Raw genomic sequence first — 18608 nt, 5'->3', positions numbered from 1 at the left:
CTCAACACTGGAGAAAGAAAAACAAAAATACCAGAGAAAATACTCATTCATGGCACTTCTGACTCCCTGGCTTAAGAAAAAATGTTGGTCGGTTTGGTTTGGTCAGTTAGTATTCGTGCCGTTCAAAGTGGCCACAAGTCCCAGGGTGCTTTGAAGTCCAATATACACAAACACAAGCTGGCATGGAGCTGACCCTCACTACTATATTTGAATTTGTTGTAATTTCTTCCCTCAAATGCCTTGCTAGCACACCACACACAGTATTTGCAGTCAAACTGGAATGAGGTAAAGACAACTCGCAATCTGTTTAACAGGAAATTAAAACGCATAAAATACCTTAAACAACATTTCATGGGGTACATGTTTTGACAGTACACCTTAAGCTACAGCAGTCTACCTTTTATGTTTTTAGTATTCGGTTTAAAGATACGGTACAATTGCTAATCTGTGTTCTTCTGGCAGGTTTTGGCAGGTCATTCACTCCTTGTGGTTCCCCAGGATTCCAAACCACAGCTAAAACACTCAGCTGTGATGTCAGAGGTTCGCCCGATGCTTGAATGTTAGTGTTGAGGTAGCGTGTCCAGTAAACCAAATTTAGAGAGATTTCTTTTCTTCTTAATCTCAAAATATATTCAGTGTATGCATTTTTCATCACACTGAAGGGATTCCATTATATTTTCCCATGAAAGTAAGTGATCATGAGAAAATAAAGGGAGGGAGATTTTAAAAATCCCAAAGGGAAGAATAAGGAAGAGAGTTGGGAGAGGATGGGGGGGGGGGGAGAAGGCAGGAGGCTGGGAGGAGGCTGTATGGGACACTCCCTCTTGGTTATGGACAACTCGAGCAGTGTTGAAGCACCCTTACATGAGGTAAACTCTCAAAGGGCACATTACAGTACGCTGACAAACATACTGGCATTGTTCTCCACTTGAAACAGGTGGTTTAGGGGATTTTTGGGATGAACACAAAAGGATCATACAAAAGCAAAGAATAAAAGACAAATGACTCAACGTGCCAAGGATTTTAAGTTGGAGCTACACACAGTTTGAGGAAGACATCTGGAAACATCTGGAGTTAGACACAAGTGGGCCAAACAAACAAACAAAGAATGTTTGATGGATTAAAAAGTGCCCCAGAATTGTGGATTAAAGAATGAAAGATTGAGAGGTGGACTGCAGATCATTTTTCCACTGAGGATCTTGTTCCTTGCGTGGTGATCAGGTTGTTTGCCAGCCGACTTTGAGGCACGCACGGCAGGTGTGGTGTTTTCTTCCCTCATCCTTCTGAAGACGGATTAGACTGAAAACAGGTCTGATTATTTGGTTCTCTTCTCAAATTTCAATGACTACCAACCCTGCCCTTTAACTTAACCACTGTCAACCTCCTTCAAATGTACTTCTTTAAAGGGAGCCATTTCTAAGACCAACGCTGTTTGTTTTTCATCAGGACATAAAAAAAGTTGTAATTATACCCTCGCTTTCATTTTTGTGTTCTGCTGTGTGTTGCATGAGTAGAGTCGTGTTATGGTAGAAGAGAGAAGACACGCGGTGGTTGGGAGACTAAAGTAGTAGAAAGGGCAGAGGAAGGAAGAAGAGGGGAGATAAACAGAGGGAATTAAAGAAAGTAAACCTCTGTGTCTACCGTTGATCTAAACAGCTCCCGTCACAAATCACAGCGGTGCCTTTTGTTAGTGACGGATCTGTGATACTCGTAAGACAGTTTGGCCTACACAGACAGACTGTACATGCAGATAGTCTGAGACATACAGTAACAGTCCCTCTGTGGTGTGTCAGTTCTCTGCAACGCACACCAAAGTACAATCTGCTCTTGTGTGGATTGAAGGCCAAAAGAACATAGACCAAACAAAGACTTGTAAGTTAGAAAAATATATATATAAAAGCACCCGGGTAGAACTTCTTCCACGATGTCATCGGACACCTTGAAAGATCTCTCTCAAACCACGGAGAGCTTGGACAGACCGGACGCCTCCAGAACGTACACCCACGCCTGCCCGTGCACGGGAAGAAGACTCATCCGTGGCAACAACAACAGCACCTACAGACACCCCCTCCAACTCCCGCTCTTCCCTGTGGCTCTCATCCTCATCCCCTTGCTGCTCTGTCTCTGGGGCCACCAGGCCCAAGGAGTCGTCCACTCCAGCTTCCGCCGCCTCAGCAGCCGAGAGAAGAAAGAGATGCAGAGGGAGATCCTGTCCATCCTGGGTCTACCGGGCCGGCCCAGACCACATCCTCCCCTCCGACCACCCTCCTCAGCCCCCCTCTTCATGCTGGACCTGTACCACGCTGTGTCGGCCGAGGGGGATGAGGGAAACGGAATAGGGAATGAGGTAGGACTGGGGTTCGGCGGTCTGGATGAGTTGACGGGCCACGTCAGCCATGCCGCACTGCCCACTCTCAGCACACACACGCCGCCGCTGGGTACGGTGGTCAGCGAGGCCGATACGGTCATGAGCTTCGTTAATCTGGGTGAGCTACTGACCGTTGACACACCTGTAATTTTAAATTCCTGTGTTTTAATTGGTTATTACTTTCTGTCTCTTTATCCAATTAGTTGGGAGTTTTTTGTTCAGACAATGGTCTCCCAGCAGTTATTTCAAAATAGAGGCCCCAGGGCCTGATCTGGCCCAAAACTTCTCCTGTGATCTTTTACATGTCTTGCAAAGAGCCAAAGTAACTGAAAAATGATATAGCTAGAATTTTCAATGAGAAATGAGGCCAACCTGGCAACCTTATGCAGAGGTCAGACTTGTTATCACCAGAGAGACCTTTCCTGTGCTGCACCAGCCCAGACAGTAGACCTACTGATGCTTATCTGAAATGGCATAAAAATTAAACATCCTTTTCCCAATTGTTTCCTCCCGCTATCTCTCCTGGAATGAGATCAGAAACCTTGTTACCGTGGGGAAACCTGATTTCATGTTATTTCTCTTCACTACTTTTAGACATTTTGCATATTGCTTGAACACTTAATATGCTAGTTTCTCTTCGTATTTCTACAGTATTTGGACGTACATATGAATGTTTATTACAGCACCATATATGACTGTTGACATTGACATTTTTCCTATTTTGTTGCCTTACAATCTAGAATTAAAATAGGTTTTGTGGGGGGGGGGGTTTATCATTTCATTTACACAACATGCCTACCACTTTGAAGATGCAAAATATTCTTTTTTGTGAAACAAACAAGAGATAAGACCAAAAAAATGAAAAACTTAAGCATGCATAACTATTCACCCCCCAAAAAGTCAATACCTTGTAGAGCCACCTTTTGCAGCAATTTCAGCTGCAAGTCTCTTGGGGTATGTCTCTATAAGTTTGTCACATCTAGCCACTGGGCTTTTTGCCCATTCTTCAAGGCAAAACTGCTCCAGCTCTGTCAAATGGGATGGGTTCCACTGGTGTAGTAATCGTGAAGTCAAACCACAGATTCTCAATTGGATTGAGGTCTGGGCTTTGACTAGGCCATTCCAAGACATTTAAATGTTTCCCCTTAAACCACTCAAGTGTTGCTTTAGCAGTAGGCTTAGGGTCATTGTCCTGCTGGAAGGTGAACCTCTGTCCCAGTCTCAAATCTCTGGAAGACTGAAATAGGTTTCCCTCAAGAATTTCCCTGTATTTAGCGCCATCCATCATTCCTTCAATTCTGACCCGTTTCCCAGTCCCTGCCAATGATAAACATCCCCATAGCATGGTGTTCTCGGGGTGATGCGAAGTGCTTCTGTCCTCCTTCACCAGACATTGCGTTTTCCTCGATGACCGAAAAGCTCAATTTTAGTCTCACCTGACCAGAGTACCTTCTTCCATATGTTTGGGGAGTCTCCCACATTCCTTTTCGCAAACACCAAACATGTGTGCTTATTTTTTTCTTTAAGCAATGGCTTTTTTCTGGCCACTCTTCCGTAAAGCCCAGCTCTGTGGAGTGTACGTCTTAAAGTGGTACTATGGACAGATACTCCAATCTGGAGCTTTGCAACTCCTTCAGGGTTATCTTTGCCTCTCTGATTAATGCCCTCCTTGCCTGGTACGTGAGTTTTGGTGGGCGGCCCTCTCTTGGCAGGTTTGTTGTGGTGCCATATTCTTTCAATTTTAAATAATGGATTTAATTGGTAGTCCGTGGGATGTTCAAAGTCTCAATTTGTTATATAACCCAACCCTGATCTGTACTTCTCCACAACTTTGTCCCTGACCTGTTTGGAGAGATCCTTGTTCTTCATGGTGCCGCTTGCTTGGTGGTGTTGCAGAATCTGGGGCCTTTCAGAACAAGCGTGTATATATACTGGGATCATGTGACAGATCATGTGACACTTAGATTGCACACAGATGGACTTTATTTAACTAATTATGTGACTTCTGAAGGTAATTGGTTGCACCAGATCTTATTTAGGGGCTTCATAGTGAAGAGGGTGAATACATTTGCACGCACCACTTTTCCATTTTTTGTATTTATTTTTTTAACAAGTAATTATTTTCATTTCACTTCACCAATTTGAACAATTTTGTGTATGTCCATTACCATGAACATCCATTTCAATTACAGGTTGTAATGCAACAAAATAGGAAAATGCCAAGGGAGATGAATACTTTTGCAAGGCACTGTACATGCCTTTCAGTTAATGTTTCAGTTGATCTTATTTTGACAATGTCTGGTGTGATGCCTTGAACCACCATTTTAAGGCCATCTATGAATCTAGACAGTTTCTCAATTATAGCCACTGTCAATTGAAGTCACCCATCACACACACACCCTATCAATCCGAACCAGTCAAGGCCATGCAACCCGCTCAAGACCGTGCGTAGGGGACACAGCTGTAAGGAATTACAGGCCCCACTGACACACACACACAGAAACAGAGAAACGGACTCAGAAGACCGCTCTAAAAATACTGCCCAACCTGTAGTTAGTGGCGTGTGTGTTGAGCAGCTGCTGCAGTTGAAGGTCTTTAGTGTCTCTAATTACTGTATACTCCAGAGACCGACCAGGGTTGTTACTCTGCTTTGCAGGGCTCCCTGTGGAGGACTGTGTGTGTGTGTGTGTGAGAGAGAGAGAGAGTGCGTGTGAGAGCATAGCGCGTGTCTTCAAGTATGTGTGTGTTCATGTACGTAGTCTCGCTTGAGACACTGCGGCTGTGGTGAGTGACCAGTGTTTGCGTGTCCATCCCTCTATTTCTCAGTCTTTCCCTATTGCCTCTTTCTCTCCCCTCTCTACGTTACCGCTATCCAGTCCTCCTTCAATTGGGCTCACCTCGCGCCACACGTCTGCTCCGCTCCTCTCTTTCCCCCTATTTCCAATGACCCAGTCACTCACCTTCCAATCCTCCCATCTCCCTCCACACCTTCCCACTTCTGGTGCTCTTCTCTTTCCCCCGGTCTTCTCATTCACACACTTCCATATTAGATGTATTGCTCTTTCGCCTCCCCTCCGCCCTTGTCCTCTTCTGTCCTTCTTGTGTCATGTGGGAATGTCTGCATCATACAATGAGAATGTCTCTGTGTTTGTATTAGTCTTTTTAGGGCTTGTTGAGGGGAGTGGAAGTCGTGTAGATGTGACTATGAGGTGTTGTGCTGTTTACATGTGAAAATGTCAGTGGCCTTACATCGACCTTCCTCTCTCCTCCTCTCCCTCAGTGGAGCAGGAGCGGGACCTGCTGCAGCCACGGCCGTACTGGAAGGAGTTCCGTTTTGACCTGACGCCCCTCCCCCAGGGGGAGACGGTCACGGCTGCAGAGTTCCGCATTTATAAGACCCTGACCATGGGCCAGAGGGCCAACCGCACCCTGCACATCTCTGTCTACGAGATCCAACGGGAGAGCAAACACAGGTTCCTGCCACTAGATCGACATAATATGTCTATTTAACGATCTCTCCCTGACATGTTTAGAGGATCGGGTTTGGTATTTGCATGAAAAAAGGATCAAGTATATCAAATAATCCCTTTAATATTCCCCTCACTCTCGTTGAATACTCTGTCTTCTCTCTATACACATTGGTTTGTTGCTGCGGCAAAATGCAATGTTTAAAATTAATTGCAATTCAACTTTTGACCTCAAACAGCTCCTGGCAACAGAACTCATTTGGCCACGTTGTGGCTTGCGAGGACGTCTTGCAGAGGCTTGGTTCTCGAGAGAGTTGAAGCTCAAGTGGCTGTCTCTCTGTTTGTTTGTCTCTACTGCATGGCCATACAACATGCTTTGCGTATCTCTCCAGAGGTTATCTCATGCCACTCCTCTACTCTCCTCAGAGAGCCAGAGCTGGTGCTGCTGGACATACAGTCAGTGCCCGCGGGGCAGGAGGGCTGGCTGGCTTTTGACGTGACCTCTGCCAGCAACCGTTGGCTCCTGCACCCCCGCAGCAACCTGGGCATTCGTCTCTATGTGGAGACAGAGGAGGGTGAGCCTCATAGAGTTAATACTATGGTCAGGGACAGGAAATGCTCTGCGGATGGGGAGGTGATTACCCACAAAAGGGATTTCTAGATTATTATGCCTTTGAATAAAGAGGCAAGTTAATTCAGAATATGACACCAGTGCATGTGAAGTAACACTGTAAATGTCTCATAGTATGTGTTATTGTTTAGTAAATACATAGAAATGGAGATATGTTGTTTTGGTTTACCTCACGTTTATATCTCACATACACGCACACACACTGTTTTCTCTCCATCAGACCGGTCCTTGTCAGCTGGGTGGGTAGGATTGGTGGGTCGAAGGGGCCCCCGCTCCAAACAGCCCTTCATGGTGACCTTCTTCAGAGCCAGCCAGGTCCCCTGTCGCCCCCCACGCGCCCTGAAACCCAACCCCCGCAAGAGGAAGCCCAAATATGACCTGCCCCTTCCCAGTATACATGGTGAGGTCCTACAAGGTCAGAGGACAACACTGGTTTTAGGTCTTGTTGTGAAGCTTGTTTAATGCAACGTTTAAAGGCATAGTTCATTCAAATTACAAAATTACTTACGTTGTGTTTACATTTAATTATGTCTTTATTGTAGATCTAATGCATCCAAAGTGTGCTTCACAGTCTGTCCTGTCTCAAAACATATTGTTTGGTCCCTTTCAGACCACAGCCACGTCAACAGTGGGCGTCAGGCTTGTAAGAGACATGAATTATATGTGAGCTTTAGTGACCTAGGCTGGAAGGTAAGCTTCTGTCTCCCTTAACTACTCATTCTACTGAATAGATAATATCATGAGCTAACATTGTATCTCCTTATTTGCTGTATCACACAATTAGTATTTTTAAGGAAGCAAGGCATTTGTGTAGTATGTTCTGTTCTTTGCATGTTTTATGACGTATTTCTGATAGAAATGTAGTCTGTTCTAGTCATTCATCTGATTTTATCAATCTATTTCTATGGTATTTCTCCCCATTAGGACTGGGTCCTGGCTCCTAGTGGTTACTCTGCCTTCTACTGTGATGGAGAATGCCTATACCCTCTGGGTTCCTGCATGAACGCCACCAACCACGCTATGATCCAACTAGTGGTCAGTATACACTACTACACCCTCTCTCACATGAACGATAACATTGGTTTCAGTGGGAAAGAAGGTAATTGGCTCAGACATGAATGGTAAACATGGCAAATTGAAAGTAAAATACCTATATTAACTGAGACTCTTAATGTAGAGTACAGATAGTGAGAAGTTACATTCAAGACTGAAGTGGTCGACTTTATACTATATGCCTGCTCTTTAAATGACAGACTGACCAGGTAAAACTATGATCCCTTATTGATGTCACTTATTAAACCAACTTCAATTAGTGTAGATGAAGGAGACAGGTTAAAGAATGATGTTTAAGCATTGAGACATGGATTGTGTATGTGTGCCATTCAGAGGGTAAATGGGCAAGACAAAATATGTAAGTGCCTTTGAACAGGGTATGGTAGTAGGTGTGTCAAGAATGGTCCACCACCCAAAGGACAATGAATGAATTTGACACAACTGTGGGAAGCATTGGGAGTCAACATGGGCCAGCATCCCTGTGGAACACTTTTGACAGCTTGAAGAGTCAGTACAGTATCACACATCACAATACAATGCCATAAAGTGTGGGCCTGTAGTACCTGTAAATCAATTAAATGTTGTTTATTTCCAAATGTAAAGAATAAAGCATAATTGTTCATGTAATATTAGCCTCATAACTCAGGAAGAGGAAGTAGTGATGAAATAATCAAGTAAATGAAAAGACAAAGACAAATGCTGTTAAACTACCAGTTATTTTATTTTAAAATGTAAAATTCAGTGCAAAGTAATGTAGTGCATCAGTGTCTTGATCCCTGTTAGGTGGCAAAGTGTCACAAGAATCCTGTGGGGAGAGAACACAAGAGAATACATTAATTTAATGGCTGTTAACTAATCAAGGTTCAACAAAGAACTTCAAGTCCTCACATCCTGAGAGAGAGAAAAAGAGAGATGGACAGAGAGAGAGAGAAAATGGATGGACAAAGAGAGTGTGGCCTTTCAGATCTCTGCAGTAGGACTACATGCTGGCCATGAGGTTCTCCAGGTGGTACTCCAGGAGGCTGGAGAGCTCAGTGACCAGAGACACTGGGTTAAAGTACCAGGCCAGCTGCTGCCCAAACATGTCATCTAGCAGAGCCATCAGCCCACCCTGAAGAGAACACCACACAACACATAGATAATGGCTCTGAGTTACTAGCTTACCAAGAGCAGAGAGACAATGAGAGTTACTCCCTGTAAAATGTAATTGAAACCCTGTTATTCAGGTCAACTAGGAATAAGGAAGTAAACTCTTGACTCTTACATTGACCAGCAGCAGGTATCTCGCAGCCTTTGGCTCAATGCTGGCAGCGGGCAGGAAGGAGTACAAGAGAGCGTACAGACGCCCATGAACCCACCAGGGTGCTAAAGGAAACAGAGGGGGAGAGAAGAGAAATTGAAGTGAATTTGATAATAGAGAGACATCGAAACATGTACCAGTGAGATGCTACTTACCACCATCAGGGACTTCTGAGCTGTCATCAACCCAAACAGCACCAGTTCAAAGAGGACATCTATCAGGTTAACATGATGGATCTAGGACAAGAAAATAGGAATGATTTCAAATAGATCAGATACTGTGATGTATAAAAGACATGCATGTGGAAGAACTCAAAGTGAGACATGAAAGAGTTAATGAACTCACCTTTGCCTCAGCCAGCTCCCTCTCAATGTCAATCTTCTTGGAGGGGTCACTCACAGTGAAGGCCTGGGGCAGGGAGATGAGCCTCAGGGCGATGTCCTCCACTCTCTTGGTGGTAAGGTAGAGGCTGTGGGAGGGAGGGAATGGAGAATGTCAACCATTAGATTCAATGGGTACAACAGCATCTGACAAGACCAGACTACACAGACATTTAGAGTGAGGAACATGGGGCTAATCGGTATCAGCTGCCAATTACCAGTGGCCTCCTAAAGCAGACAACAAAGATTTTCAGAATGAATATGTGGGATACTTTTCAAACATAAAACCAAAAGCTTTCTGAAAAGTGTACCTCAAGGATAGTCGGCACATCCTCAAGGATGATAGCAGCATCCTGGACATGAAGGATAACTGGCAGCAGTGACACATCCAACTGGACCTCATCCAGTACAGTTGATTCTAAAAGTAGGAAAAGGAAAACAAACAAACAATTATTAGGACGTAAAACGTAGCACGCTAGTTAGTACTACTAGCAAAAGTGCATCACTTAGCAACATTTACTAAAGTTAACATATACAGTGGGGCAAAAAAAGTATTTAGTCAGCCACCAATTGTGCAAGTTCTCCCACTTAAAAAGATGAGAGGCCTGTAATTTTCATCATAGGTACACTTCAACTATGACAGACAAAATGAGAAAAAAAATCCAGAAAATCACATTGTAGGATTTTTAATGAATTTATTTGCAAATTATGGTGGAAAATAAGTATTTGGTCACCTACAAACAAGCAATATTTCTGGCTCTCACAAACCTGTAACTTCTTCTTTAAGAGGCTCCTCTGTCCTCCACTTGTTACCTGTAGTAATGGCACCTGTTTGAACTTGTTATCAGTATAAAAGACACCTGTCCACAACCTCAAACAGTCACACTCCAAACTCCTCTATGGCCAAGACCAAAGAGCTGTCAAAGGACACCAGAAACAAAATTATAGACCTGCACCAGGCTGGGAAGACAGAATCTGCAATAGGTAAGCAGCTTCGTTTGAAGAAATCAACTGTGGGAGCAATTATTAGGAAATGGAAGACATACAAGACCACTGATAATCTCCCTCGATCTGGGGCTCCACGCAATATCTCACCCCGTGGGGTCAAAATGATCACAAGAACGGTGAGCAAAAATCCCAGAACCACACGGGGGGACCTAGTGAATGACCTGCAGAGAGCTGGGACCAAAGTAACAAAGCCTACCATCAGTAACACACTACGCCGCCAGGGACTCAAATCCTGCAGTGCCAGACGTGTCCCCCTGCTTATTAAGCCAGACAATGTCCAGGCCCGTCTGAAGTTTGCTAGAGAGCATTTGGATGATCCAGAAGAAGATTGGGAGAATGGTCAGATGAAACCAATATATAACTTTTTGGTAAAAACTCAACTTGTCGTGTTTGGAGGACAAAGAATGCTGAGTTGCATCCAAAGAACACCATACCTACTGTGAAGCATGGGGGTGGAAACATCATGCTTTGGGGCTGTTTTTCTGCAAAGGGACCAGGACGACTGATCCGTGTAAAGGAAAGAATGAATGGGGCCATGTATCGTGAGATTTTGAGTGAAAACCTCCTTCCATCAGCAAGGGCATTGAAGATGAAACTTGGCTGGGTCTTTCAGCATGACAATGATCCCAAACACACCGCCCAGGCAACGAAGGAGTGGCTTCGTAAGAAGCATTTCAAGGTCCTGGAGTGGCCTAGCCAGTCTCCAGATCTCAACCCCATAGAAAATCTTTGGAGGGAGTTTAAAGTCCGTGTTGCCCAGCAACAGCCCCAAAACATCACTGCTCTAGAGGAGATCTGCATGGAGGAATGGGCCAAAATACCAGCAACAGTGTGTGAAAACCTTGTGAAGACTTACAGAAAATGTTTGACCTCTGTCATTGCCAACAAAGAGTATATAACAAAGTATTGAGATAAACTTTTGTTATTGACCAAATCAGAATCATAAAACACGGGACGAGATGTTAAAAACTGTCCATTGTGCCAATAGATGGAATGCACTCGCATGAGATTTGCCGTGATGTTGACAGAGTGGCATGGGAGGTTTATTTCTTAGACTGGGGTAAGATGTCAATTTTGGGATACATCCTCAGTAGTGTGCCTTTGAATCAGTGGGTGTTTCGGCCTTTAATCACTAAACACCCTCATCAAAGGTGGCCAGCTAAAGGGTGATCAAGCCTTAGCTTGTGTCCCATGCCCAATTAAGATGTCCCACGGGACTATGCAAGGCAGGGGCGTCCTCTTCCCTGAGCCAGCCCTACAGCTGCCCGCATACCTCATATGCCCTCCTCAAGTTGGAGGGATCTGAATTGGGTTCTCAGGAGGGGGTGGGGGGTCATGAAGTTATAGCCCAGCAAGGGTCCTTCCGTTTGATCCAGATCCACTGGCTGCCTCTTTCAGCTGCTTGAGAAACTGCTCTGACGGTCTGCCGCAGAGCCTGTCCATGGATTCCAAGTTCTTTCAGCAACCTGATGGTGGAAGAAGCCACGAATCCTCTGCATCCCACTTCAACTGGCCAGACTTTTGCATTCCAGCCACGCTGAGTTGCGTCTGCTGCCAACTCTGTGTAACGCAGTTTCTTACGCTCGTAGGCCTCTTCAACAGAGTTTTCCCACGGGACTGTGAGCTCTATGATGTACACAGCCTTTCATGAAGGGGACCAGAGTACCATGTCTGGCCTAAGGTTGGTAGAAGCAATCTCAGGTGGAAAAATTAGTTGCTGGCCAATATCGACAAGCATCTTCCAGTCCCGGGCCATGGCTAGGTGTCCAGTTTCTGGCTTTGTAGGAGGATACTTGGGCCTTTTCTGTCCCTCCCGGATGAATGTTGTTGTTTTGATGGGATTGCTTGTTTTTGGAGGTAATGAATTGGTTGCACTCCTCTTGGTCTCAAGTGCTGCAGCCAGGCTCTTGAGGACCTAATTGTGCCTCCAGGTGTAGCGGCCTTGTGAGAGGCTGGTCTTGCAACCTGTCATTATATGCCTGAGAGTCGCTGGAGCTGGGCAGAGGGGGCAGGTCGAGTCCTCACCATACCATTGATGTAGAGTTTTTGGTGATGGAAGCACATCATAAACAGCTCTTATGATGAAGCTGATGTTGCTTGCCTCCATTTGCCAAAGCTCACTCCAGTTGATCTTTCTCCTCTCCAGGCCTTCCCACCTCGTCCATTGTCCTTGTTTAGCAAGAGAGACAGCCTTTGCACTTCTTGCAGTCTCCTCCTGTCTGCGCACCTCTTTCCTGCGTTCAGATGTTGTTGCCTTATGGAACGTTGGTTTGCTTGCCCAGGCCAAAGCCTCCTCTTCCATGCTGGATATTCCCCACAATGTCTTGGTGTCTCAGGGCTGATGTTGCTTGCTGCACAGCCTTGGATGATGTCCATTTCCGTCCAGTTTGTAGGGGAGGTGCAGGCTAATGGTCTGGTCTTTGGAGTCCTTCAATGTCATCTGAAGTCTTACTTTAGAGCACTTGTACTCCTCCGTTAGACTTGTAAGAGGTAGTTCAAGGACCCCTTTGCCATAGAGGCCGATGTTACTCAGGCATCGTGGGACACCCAGCCATTTCTTCACGTATGAGGTAATGGTTCGCTCCATCTTCTCCACTGTTGTTATTGGGACCTCTCATCCGGGCCCACTTGATGTTATCCTGCAGTTTTGCAAGTAGCCACCTGGTGCATGCTGCAGTGGTGGTAAGTGTAGTCATGTCATCCATGTATGCTCGGATAGGTGGGAGACGGAGCCCTTCCTTAGTTCTCTCACCGCCGACCACCCATCTTGATGCCCTGATGATGACTTCCATGGCCATAGTGAAGGCCAGAGGAGAAATTGTACAGCCTGCCATTATGCCTACTTCCAAGCGCTGCCATGTTGTTGTGAAACACAATTGCAGGTCTTGGAAATAGGCCTTTACCAGTGTAGTGATGGGTTCTGGTACATGGAAAATGTTGAAGGATACCCAGAGGAGTTCATGGGGAAGTGAGCCAAAGGCATTGGCCAGGTCGAGGAAGATGACATAGAGGTCTCTCTTGTCCTTCTTAGCTGTTTGGATCTGGTGCCAAATCATACTAGTATGTTCCAGGCAACCAGAGAAAGCAGCAATGCCTGCTTTCTGTACAGATGTATCAATGTACTTGTTCCTTTCCAGATAAGTGGACAGCCTCTGTGCTATTATACTGAAAAAAATAATACTTATTTTCCACCATAATTTGTAAATAAATTCATTAAAAATCCTACTATGTGATTTTCTCTTTTTTTTTTTTCTCATTTTGTCTGTCATAGTTGAAGTGTACCTATGATAAAAATTACAGGCCTCTCTCATCTTTTTAAGTGGGAGAACTTGCACAATTGGTGGCTGACTAAATACTTTTTTGCCCCACTGTATGTTCCAACACATATTTGAAAATTATTGTTTACTAAACTGACAGGATATTATCATGGATTATATCAAAGTGTATCTATGAATAAGTCTGATTGACCTTTTTTCATGGCAGGTTCACCTTTTGAAGCCGGATGAGGTTCCCAAAGCGTGCTGCGCACCCACCAAGCTCAGTCCCATCTCTGTACTCTTCTACGACGACAACAACAATGTGATCCTAAAGAAGCATCGCAACATGGTGGTCAAGACCTGTGGATGCCTGTAACATCTGTGGTGGCCCATCTATTCTACATAATTTTAATAAACTTCACTACCATCGTTCCAAAAGATACAAACAGGGTTGATAGCAATAATCTGGCAATATGCAGAGAAATAGTATGTATTTACACTGAACAAAAATTTAAACGCAACATGCAACAATTTTAGTTATAGTTCATATAAGGAAATCAGTCAATTAAAATACGTTATTTAGGCCCTAATCTATGGATTTCACTTGACTGGGTATACAGATGTGCATCTGTTGGTAATAGATAGGAGCGTGGATCAGAAAACCAGTCAGTATCTGGTGTGACCACCATTTGCGTCATGCAGCGGGACACATTTAATTTAATGTTTTTGTTATTTTTTATTTAACTAGGCAAGTCATTTAAGAACAAATTCTTATTTACAATGTCGGCCAATCCCGACGACGCTGGGCCAATTGTGCACCGCCCTATGGGACTCCCAATCATGACCGGATATCATGCAGCCTGGATTCCAACCAGGGACTGCAGTGATGCCTCTTGCACTGAGATGCAGTAACTTAGACCGCTGCGCCATTCGGGAGCCCTCATCTCCCTAGCATAGTTGATCAGGCTGTTGATTGAGGCCTGTGGAATGTTGTCCCACTCGTCTTCGATGGTTTTTAAAAGTTGCGGGAACTGGAACGCGCTGTCGTGCACGTCGATCCAGAGCATCCCAAACATGCTTGTGAGTATGCAGGACACGGAAGAATTGGCACATTTTCAGCACCCAGGAATTGTGTACAGATCCTTGCGTAATGGGACCGCGCATTAACATGCTGAAATATGAGGTGATGGCAGAGGATTACTGGCACAGCAATGGGCCTCAGGATCTCATAGAGGTATCTCTGAGCATTCAAATTGCCATCGATAAAATGCAATTGTGTTCGTTGTCCGTAGCTTATGCCTGCCTATACCGTAACCCCAGTGCCACCATGGGGCACTCTGTTCACAACATTGACATCAGCAAACCGCTCGCCCACGCGACGCGGGATTGATCCTTAAAGAGCACACTTCTTCAGTGTGCCAGTGGCCATCGAAGGTGAGTATTTGCCCACTGAAGTCAGTTATGATGCCGAACTGCAGTAAGACCCTGGTGAGTATGACAAGCAAACAGATGGCCTTCCCTGTGACGGTTTCTTACAGTTTGTGCAGAAATTCTTCAGTTGTGCAATCCCACAGTTGCATCAGCTATCCGGGTGTCTGTTCTCAGACGATCCCACAGTTGCATCAGCTATCCGGGTGTCTGAACTCAGACGATCCCACAGGTGAATAGCCGGATGTGGAGGTCCTGGGCTGGCGTGGTTACACGTGGTCTGGAGGTTGTGAGGCCGGTTGGATATACAGCCAAATTCTCTAAAACGTCATGGTAGAGAAAGGAATATTACATTCTCTTGCAACAGCTCTGGTGGCCATTCCTGCAGTCAGCAGGTGAATGGATTATCTTGGCAAAGGAGAAATGCTCACTAACAGGGATGTAAACAAATTGGTGCACAAGATTAGAAAGAAATGCGCTTTTTGTACATATGGAACTTTTCTGGGATCTTTTATTTCAGCTCATGAAACATGGGACCAACACTTTATATGTGGTGTTTACATTTTTGTTCAGTATAATATATTGACTTTGAGTATGAGAATGGTATATGAATAACACACATTACCTCTTTCATAACGACGGATCTTCACATTCGACTTGTAACCATACTTCACTCTTAAACTATTCAAATCTACAGTAATTCAGATAATTACATCACCCTTTGTCATATTCTATGTATCCAATCAAAGCTGTGAAGTACTGTGACATGTGCAACGCTACATTTCTACCCTTTTGATGGCTGTTGTCTTGTTGAACCATGAATTTCTCATTGTCTCTTTTAGATGTACTACACATGGTTCAATTAAAACGCTAAATATATGGACCATAAGTGTGTGCATTTCTTTAGTTCTACCTGTAACCAGTACAAGTTAGTAGCAATGGAAAATGTCCAATTCTATTTTTTTGTCGTTTTTCTATGTAGAGAGGATCCAATACACAGGAATGTGTCATTGTCAACATATTTATGGAGGACTGTGTACTGCTATATTTGTAATACAATAAACTAGAATATATATTGCGGAGGTTGATTTGATGCAGAAGTGAGAGGAATTGCCAGTGAACACAGACCTCCAGAAACTCCAACCCCTGTTCAGCTACATACCATTGCAGTATATTGGAAATACATTTGAAAATACTTGTAAGTATACATTTGTCTGGTATCAGTATAGAAGGAATGGCGTTTAACTTGCATTTGGAAGTAACACATTTTCTGCTAGAATTACAAGGCATAAATATTCTCTCACACACAAAACGTATTCACTGCTTTCCTTCAGAATGGATCAAATAGGCAGAGGAATGATTTCATATATATTGCTACATTTCTTGGAAATGGTCAAATGCAAAATACAACTGTTACAACGTGGACCAGGTGACTATCCACAGTGATTTTGGCACTGTTTCAACCAGGGCCTTTTACAGGCAGAACAAGACTCAGTCTTGGACAAATAACAAATCCTTTCCACTATGACACCATTCTCAAAGAAAGCAGAAATGATTTGCACAAGAGTGTATGGGAGGAGGTATAGAAAAGAGTTGTGGGTTAAAGTAAGACAGCGGTACACAACTGAGAAAAAGTTGCAAAAACAATAACACCCTGATACTTTTAGACGTGTAACAGTCTAGATGTTACTGAATCAGGTATTAATGAAGGAAGCAGCATGGGGAAAAGGGATGTAGGTAGAGTGGGCTCATATAATTAAGATGGGTGCTTCAAAAGAGTGAAGTTGAGGGGTGGTTGGACATATAAGATGGTGTGCTTCTGCCCCCCTTTTTAGGTCATTGTCACAAATATCCCCCACCCATGTCCAGGGGTCTCAGTATTTTGTCTCTTGACGCCATTAAGTTCCAGTTGCAGCGCTCTAATCGTGGTCATCGTGTGTCTGTGAATCACAACATGAAAGGCGATGAGTGACAACATATCCACATATTGAGTCGTACAAAATACAACAACTATAGCATAAGGAAAGAGTTTGCTTCTAACATGTAAACTGGGAGTCTGAATGATGCGAGAATAGAAACCCAGCTGTAGGTCCATTGTGTGCGTTGGTCTTTTAAGCCTCAGCATCATCCAGCTCTGGGGGCATTGGGGATTTGGGATGCTTGCTCTCAAAGTGCTGCTTGAACGTCTTCGGGTCCGGCATCTGCGTCTGTAAGGGTCAGGTAAGGGACGGGGGATATCAACAATTGTTGGCTGAGACCGAATATTCAGGTGATAAACGATAAACAAAGCAATAAAATGCATCAAAGTACTACCCATCACATAGGCCAGTACAATGGACTAGACACAAAGAGAAACCTAAAAGGTAGGGATGTCAAACGTTCAGGCTGCTGTACAGATGATGGAGGCTCTAGTCTAGAGCACCTGGTTAAATTGTGGTTGAGAGCATTATTTTACTCTCTAAATGGTTAAATGAGTGAGAAAGAGATGTCATTGTTGCAATAGTTTACCAGTGGGCAACTAACTACATTACCAAAAGTATGTGGACAGCTGCTCATCGAACATCTCATTCCAAAATCAGGGGCATACGGCAATGGGTACCCCTTTGCTGCTATAATAGCCTCCACTCTTTTGGGAAGGCTTGCTGCGGGGACTTGTTTCCATTCAGCCACAAGAGCATTAGTGAGGTCGGGCACTGAATTTCGGCAATTAGGCCTGGCTCGCAGTCTGCGTTCCAATTCATCCCAAAGGTGTTCGACGTAGTTGAGGTCAGAGCTCTGTGCGGCCAGTCAAGTTCTTCCACACCGATCTCGACAAACCATCTCTGTATGGACCTCGCTTTGCGCATGATGAAACAGGAAAAAGCCTTCAAACTGTTGCCACAAAGTTGGACGCACATTGTATGCTGTAGAGTTAAGATTTCCCTTCACTGAAACTAGGGGCCTAGCCCGAACCATGAAACAGCCCCAGACCATTATTACTCCTCCACCAAACTTCACAGTTGGCTCTGTGCATTGGGGCAGGTAGAGTTCTCCTGGCATCGGCCAAAACCAGATTTGTCTGTCAGACTGCCAGATTTTGAAGCTTGATTCATCACTCCATTGAATGCATTTCCACTGCTCAATGGCGGTGAGCTTTACACCACTCCAGCCGACACTTGGCATTGTGAATGGTGATCTTAGGCTTGTGTGCGGCGACTCGGCCATGCAAACCCATTTCATAAAGCACCCGATAAATAGTTCTTGTGACGTTGCTTCCAGAGGCAGCTTGGAACTCGGTAGTGAGTGTTGCAACGGAGGACACAAGCTCCCGTTCTGTGAGCTTGTGTGGCCTACCACTTAAAGGCTGAGCCATTGTTGCTCCTAGACTTTTCTGTTGACCGGGGCAGCTATAGCAGGGCAGAAATTTGACTAACTGACTTGTTGAAAAGGTGGTGCCATGTTGAAAGTCACTGAGCTCTTCAGTAAGGCCAATGTCTGTCTATGGAGATTACATGATTTTATACACCTGTCAGCAACGGGTGTGGCTGAAATAGCCAAATCCACTAATTTGACCGGGTGCCCACATACTTTTGTATATATAGTGTATACTATCATCTTAAATGGACATGTTGAAATATTTTGCCATAGTAAATTGTATATTCTGATAATTTTCATAATGTGGACAGTTACTGTTAATAACCTACACAAACCTGCATTTTCACCCCAGAAAATGTAGT

At 44.4% G+C, this 18608-nt stretch overlaps 1 protein-coding gene and 1 long non-coding RNA gene across 3 annotated transcripts; one reads left to right on the top strand and one right to left on the bottom strand.

Annotated features, from left to right (window-relative positions):
* Window positions 1–839: 839 nt before the first annotated feature.
* On the top strand, window positions 840–15974 carry LOC112229894 (bone morphogenetic protein 8B-like). 2 transcript variants are annotated; one of them, XM_024396023.2, is made up of 7 exons: window positions 840–2486; window positions 5649–5841; window positions 6262–6410; window positions 6687–6866; window positions 7077–7156; window positions 7391–7501; window positions 13691–15974. In XM_024396023.2, the coding sequence occupies exons 1-7, from the start codon at window positions 1925–1927 to the stop codon at window positions 13838–13840; spliced, it is 1425 nt and encodes a 474-aa protein (XP_024251791.1). In that variant the 5' UTR covers window positions 840–1924; the 3' UTR covers window positions 13841–15974. The 2 variants fall into 2 exon arrangements, with proteins under 2 accessions (XP_024251791.1, XP_024251790.1); XM_024396022.2 differs by having other exon boundaries at window positions 6687–6881.
* On the bottom strand, window positions 15544–17457 carry LOC121841497. The gene is made up of 2 exons (XR_006080513.1): window positions 16934–17457; window positions 15544–16832 (listed from the first exon to the last, which is right to left on the bottom strand). It is a non-coding gene; the product is annotated as an uncharacterized LOC121841497 (long non-coding RNA).
* Window positions 17458–18608: the final 1151 nt, after the last annotated feature.

This window comes from Oncorhynchus tshawytscha, linkage group LG31 (genome assembly GCF_018296145.1).
Source record: "Oncorhynchus tshawytscha isolate Ot180627B linkage group LG31, Otsh_v2.0, whole genome shotgun sequence".
NCBI classification, from domain to species: Eukaryota; Metazoa; Chordata; class Actinopteri; order Salmoniformes; family Salmonidae; genus Oncorhynchus; species Oncorhynchus tshawytscha.
Note: the sequence above shows the minus strand (reverse complement) of the source record. Positions and strands in the feature narration are given on the sequence as shown.

What these genes read in the sequence shown, in the direction of transcription:
- LOC112229894 (XM_024396022.2), top strand. Translation starts at nt 1,925, where the DNA reads ATGTCATCGGACACCTTGAAAGATCTCTCTCAAACCACGGAGAGCTTG. An exon ending in CATGAGCTTCGTTAATCTGG is followed by an intron (nt 2,487 to 5,648) that starts GTGAGCTACTGA and finishes CCTCTCCCTCAG; the next exon opens with TGGAGCAGGAGCGGGACCTG. An exon ending in CTATGTGGAGACAGAGGAGG is followed by an intron (nt 6,411 to 6,686) that starts GTGAGCCTCATA and finishes TCTCTCCATCAG; the next exon opens with ACCGGTCCTTGTCAGCTGGG.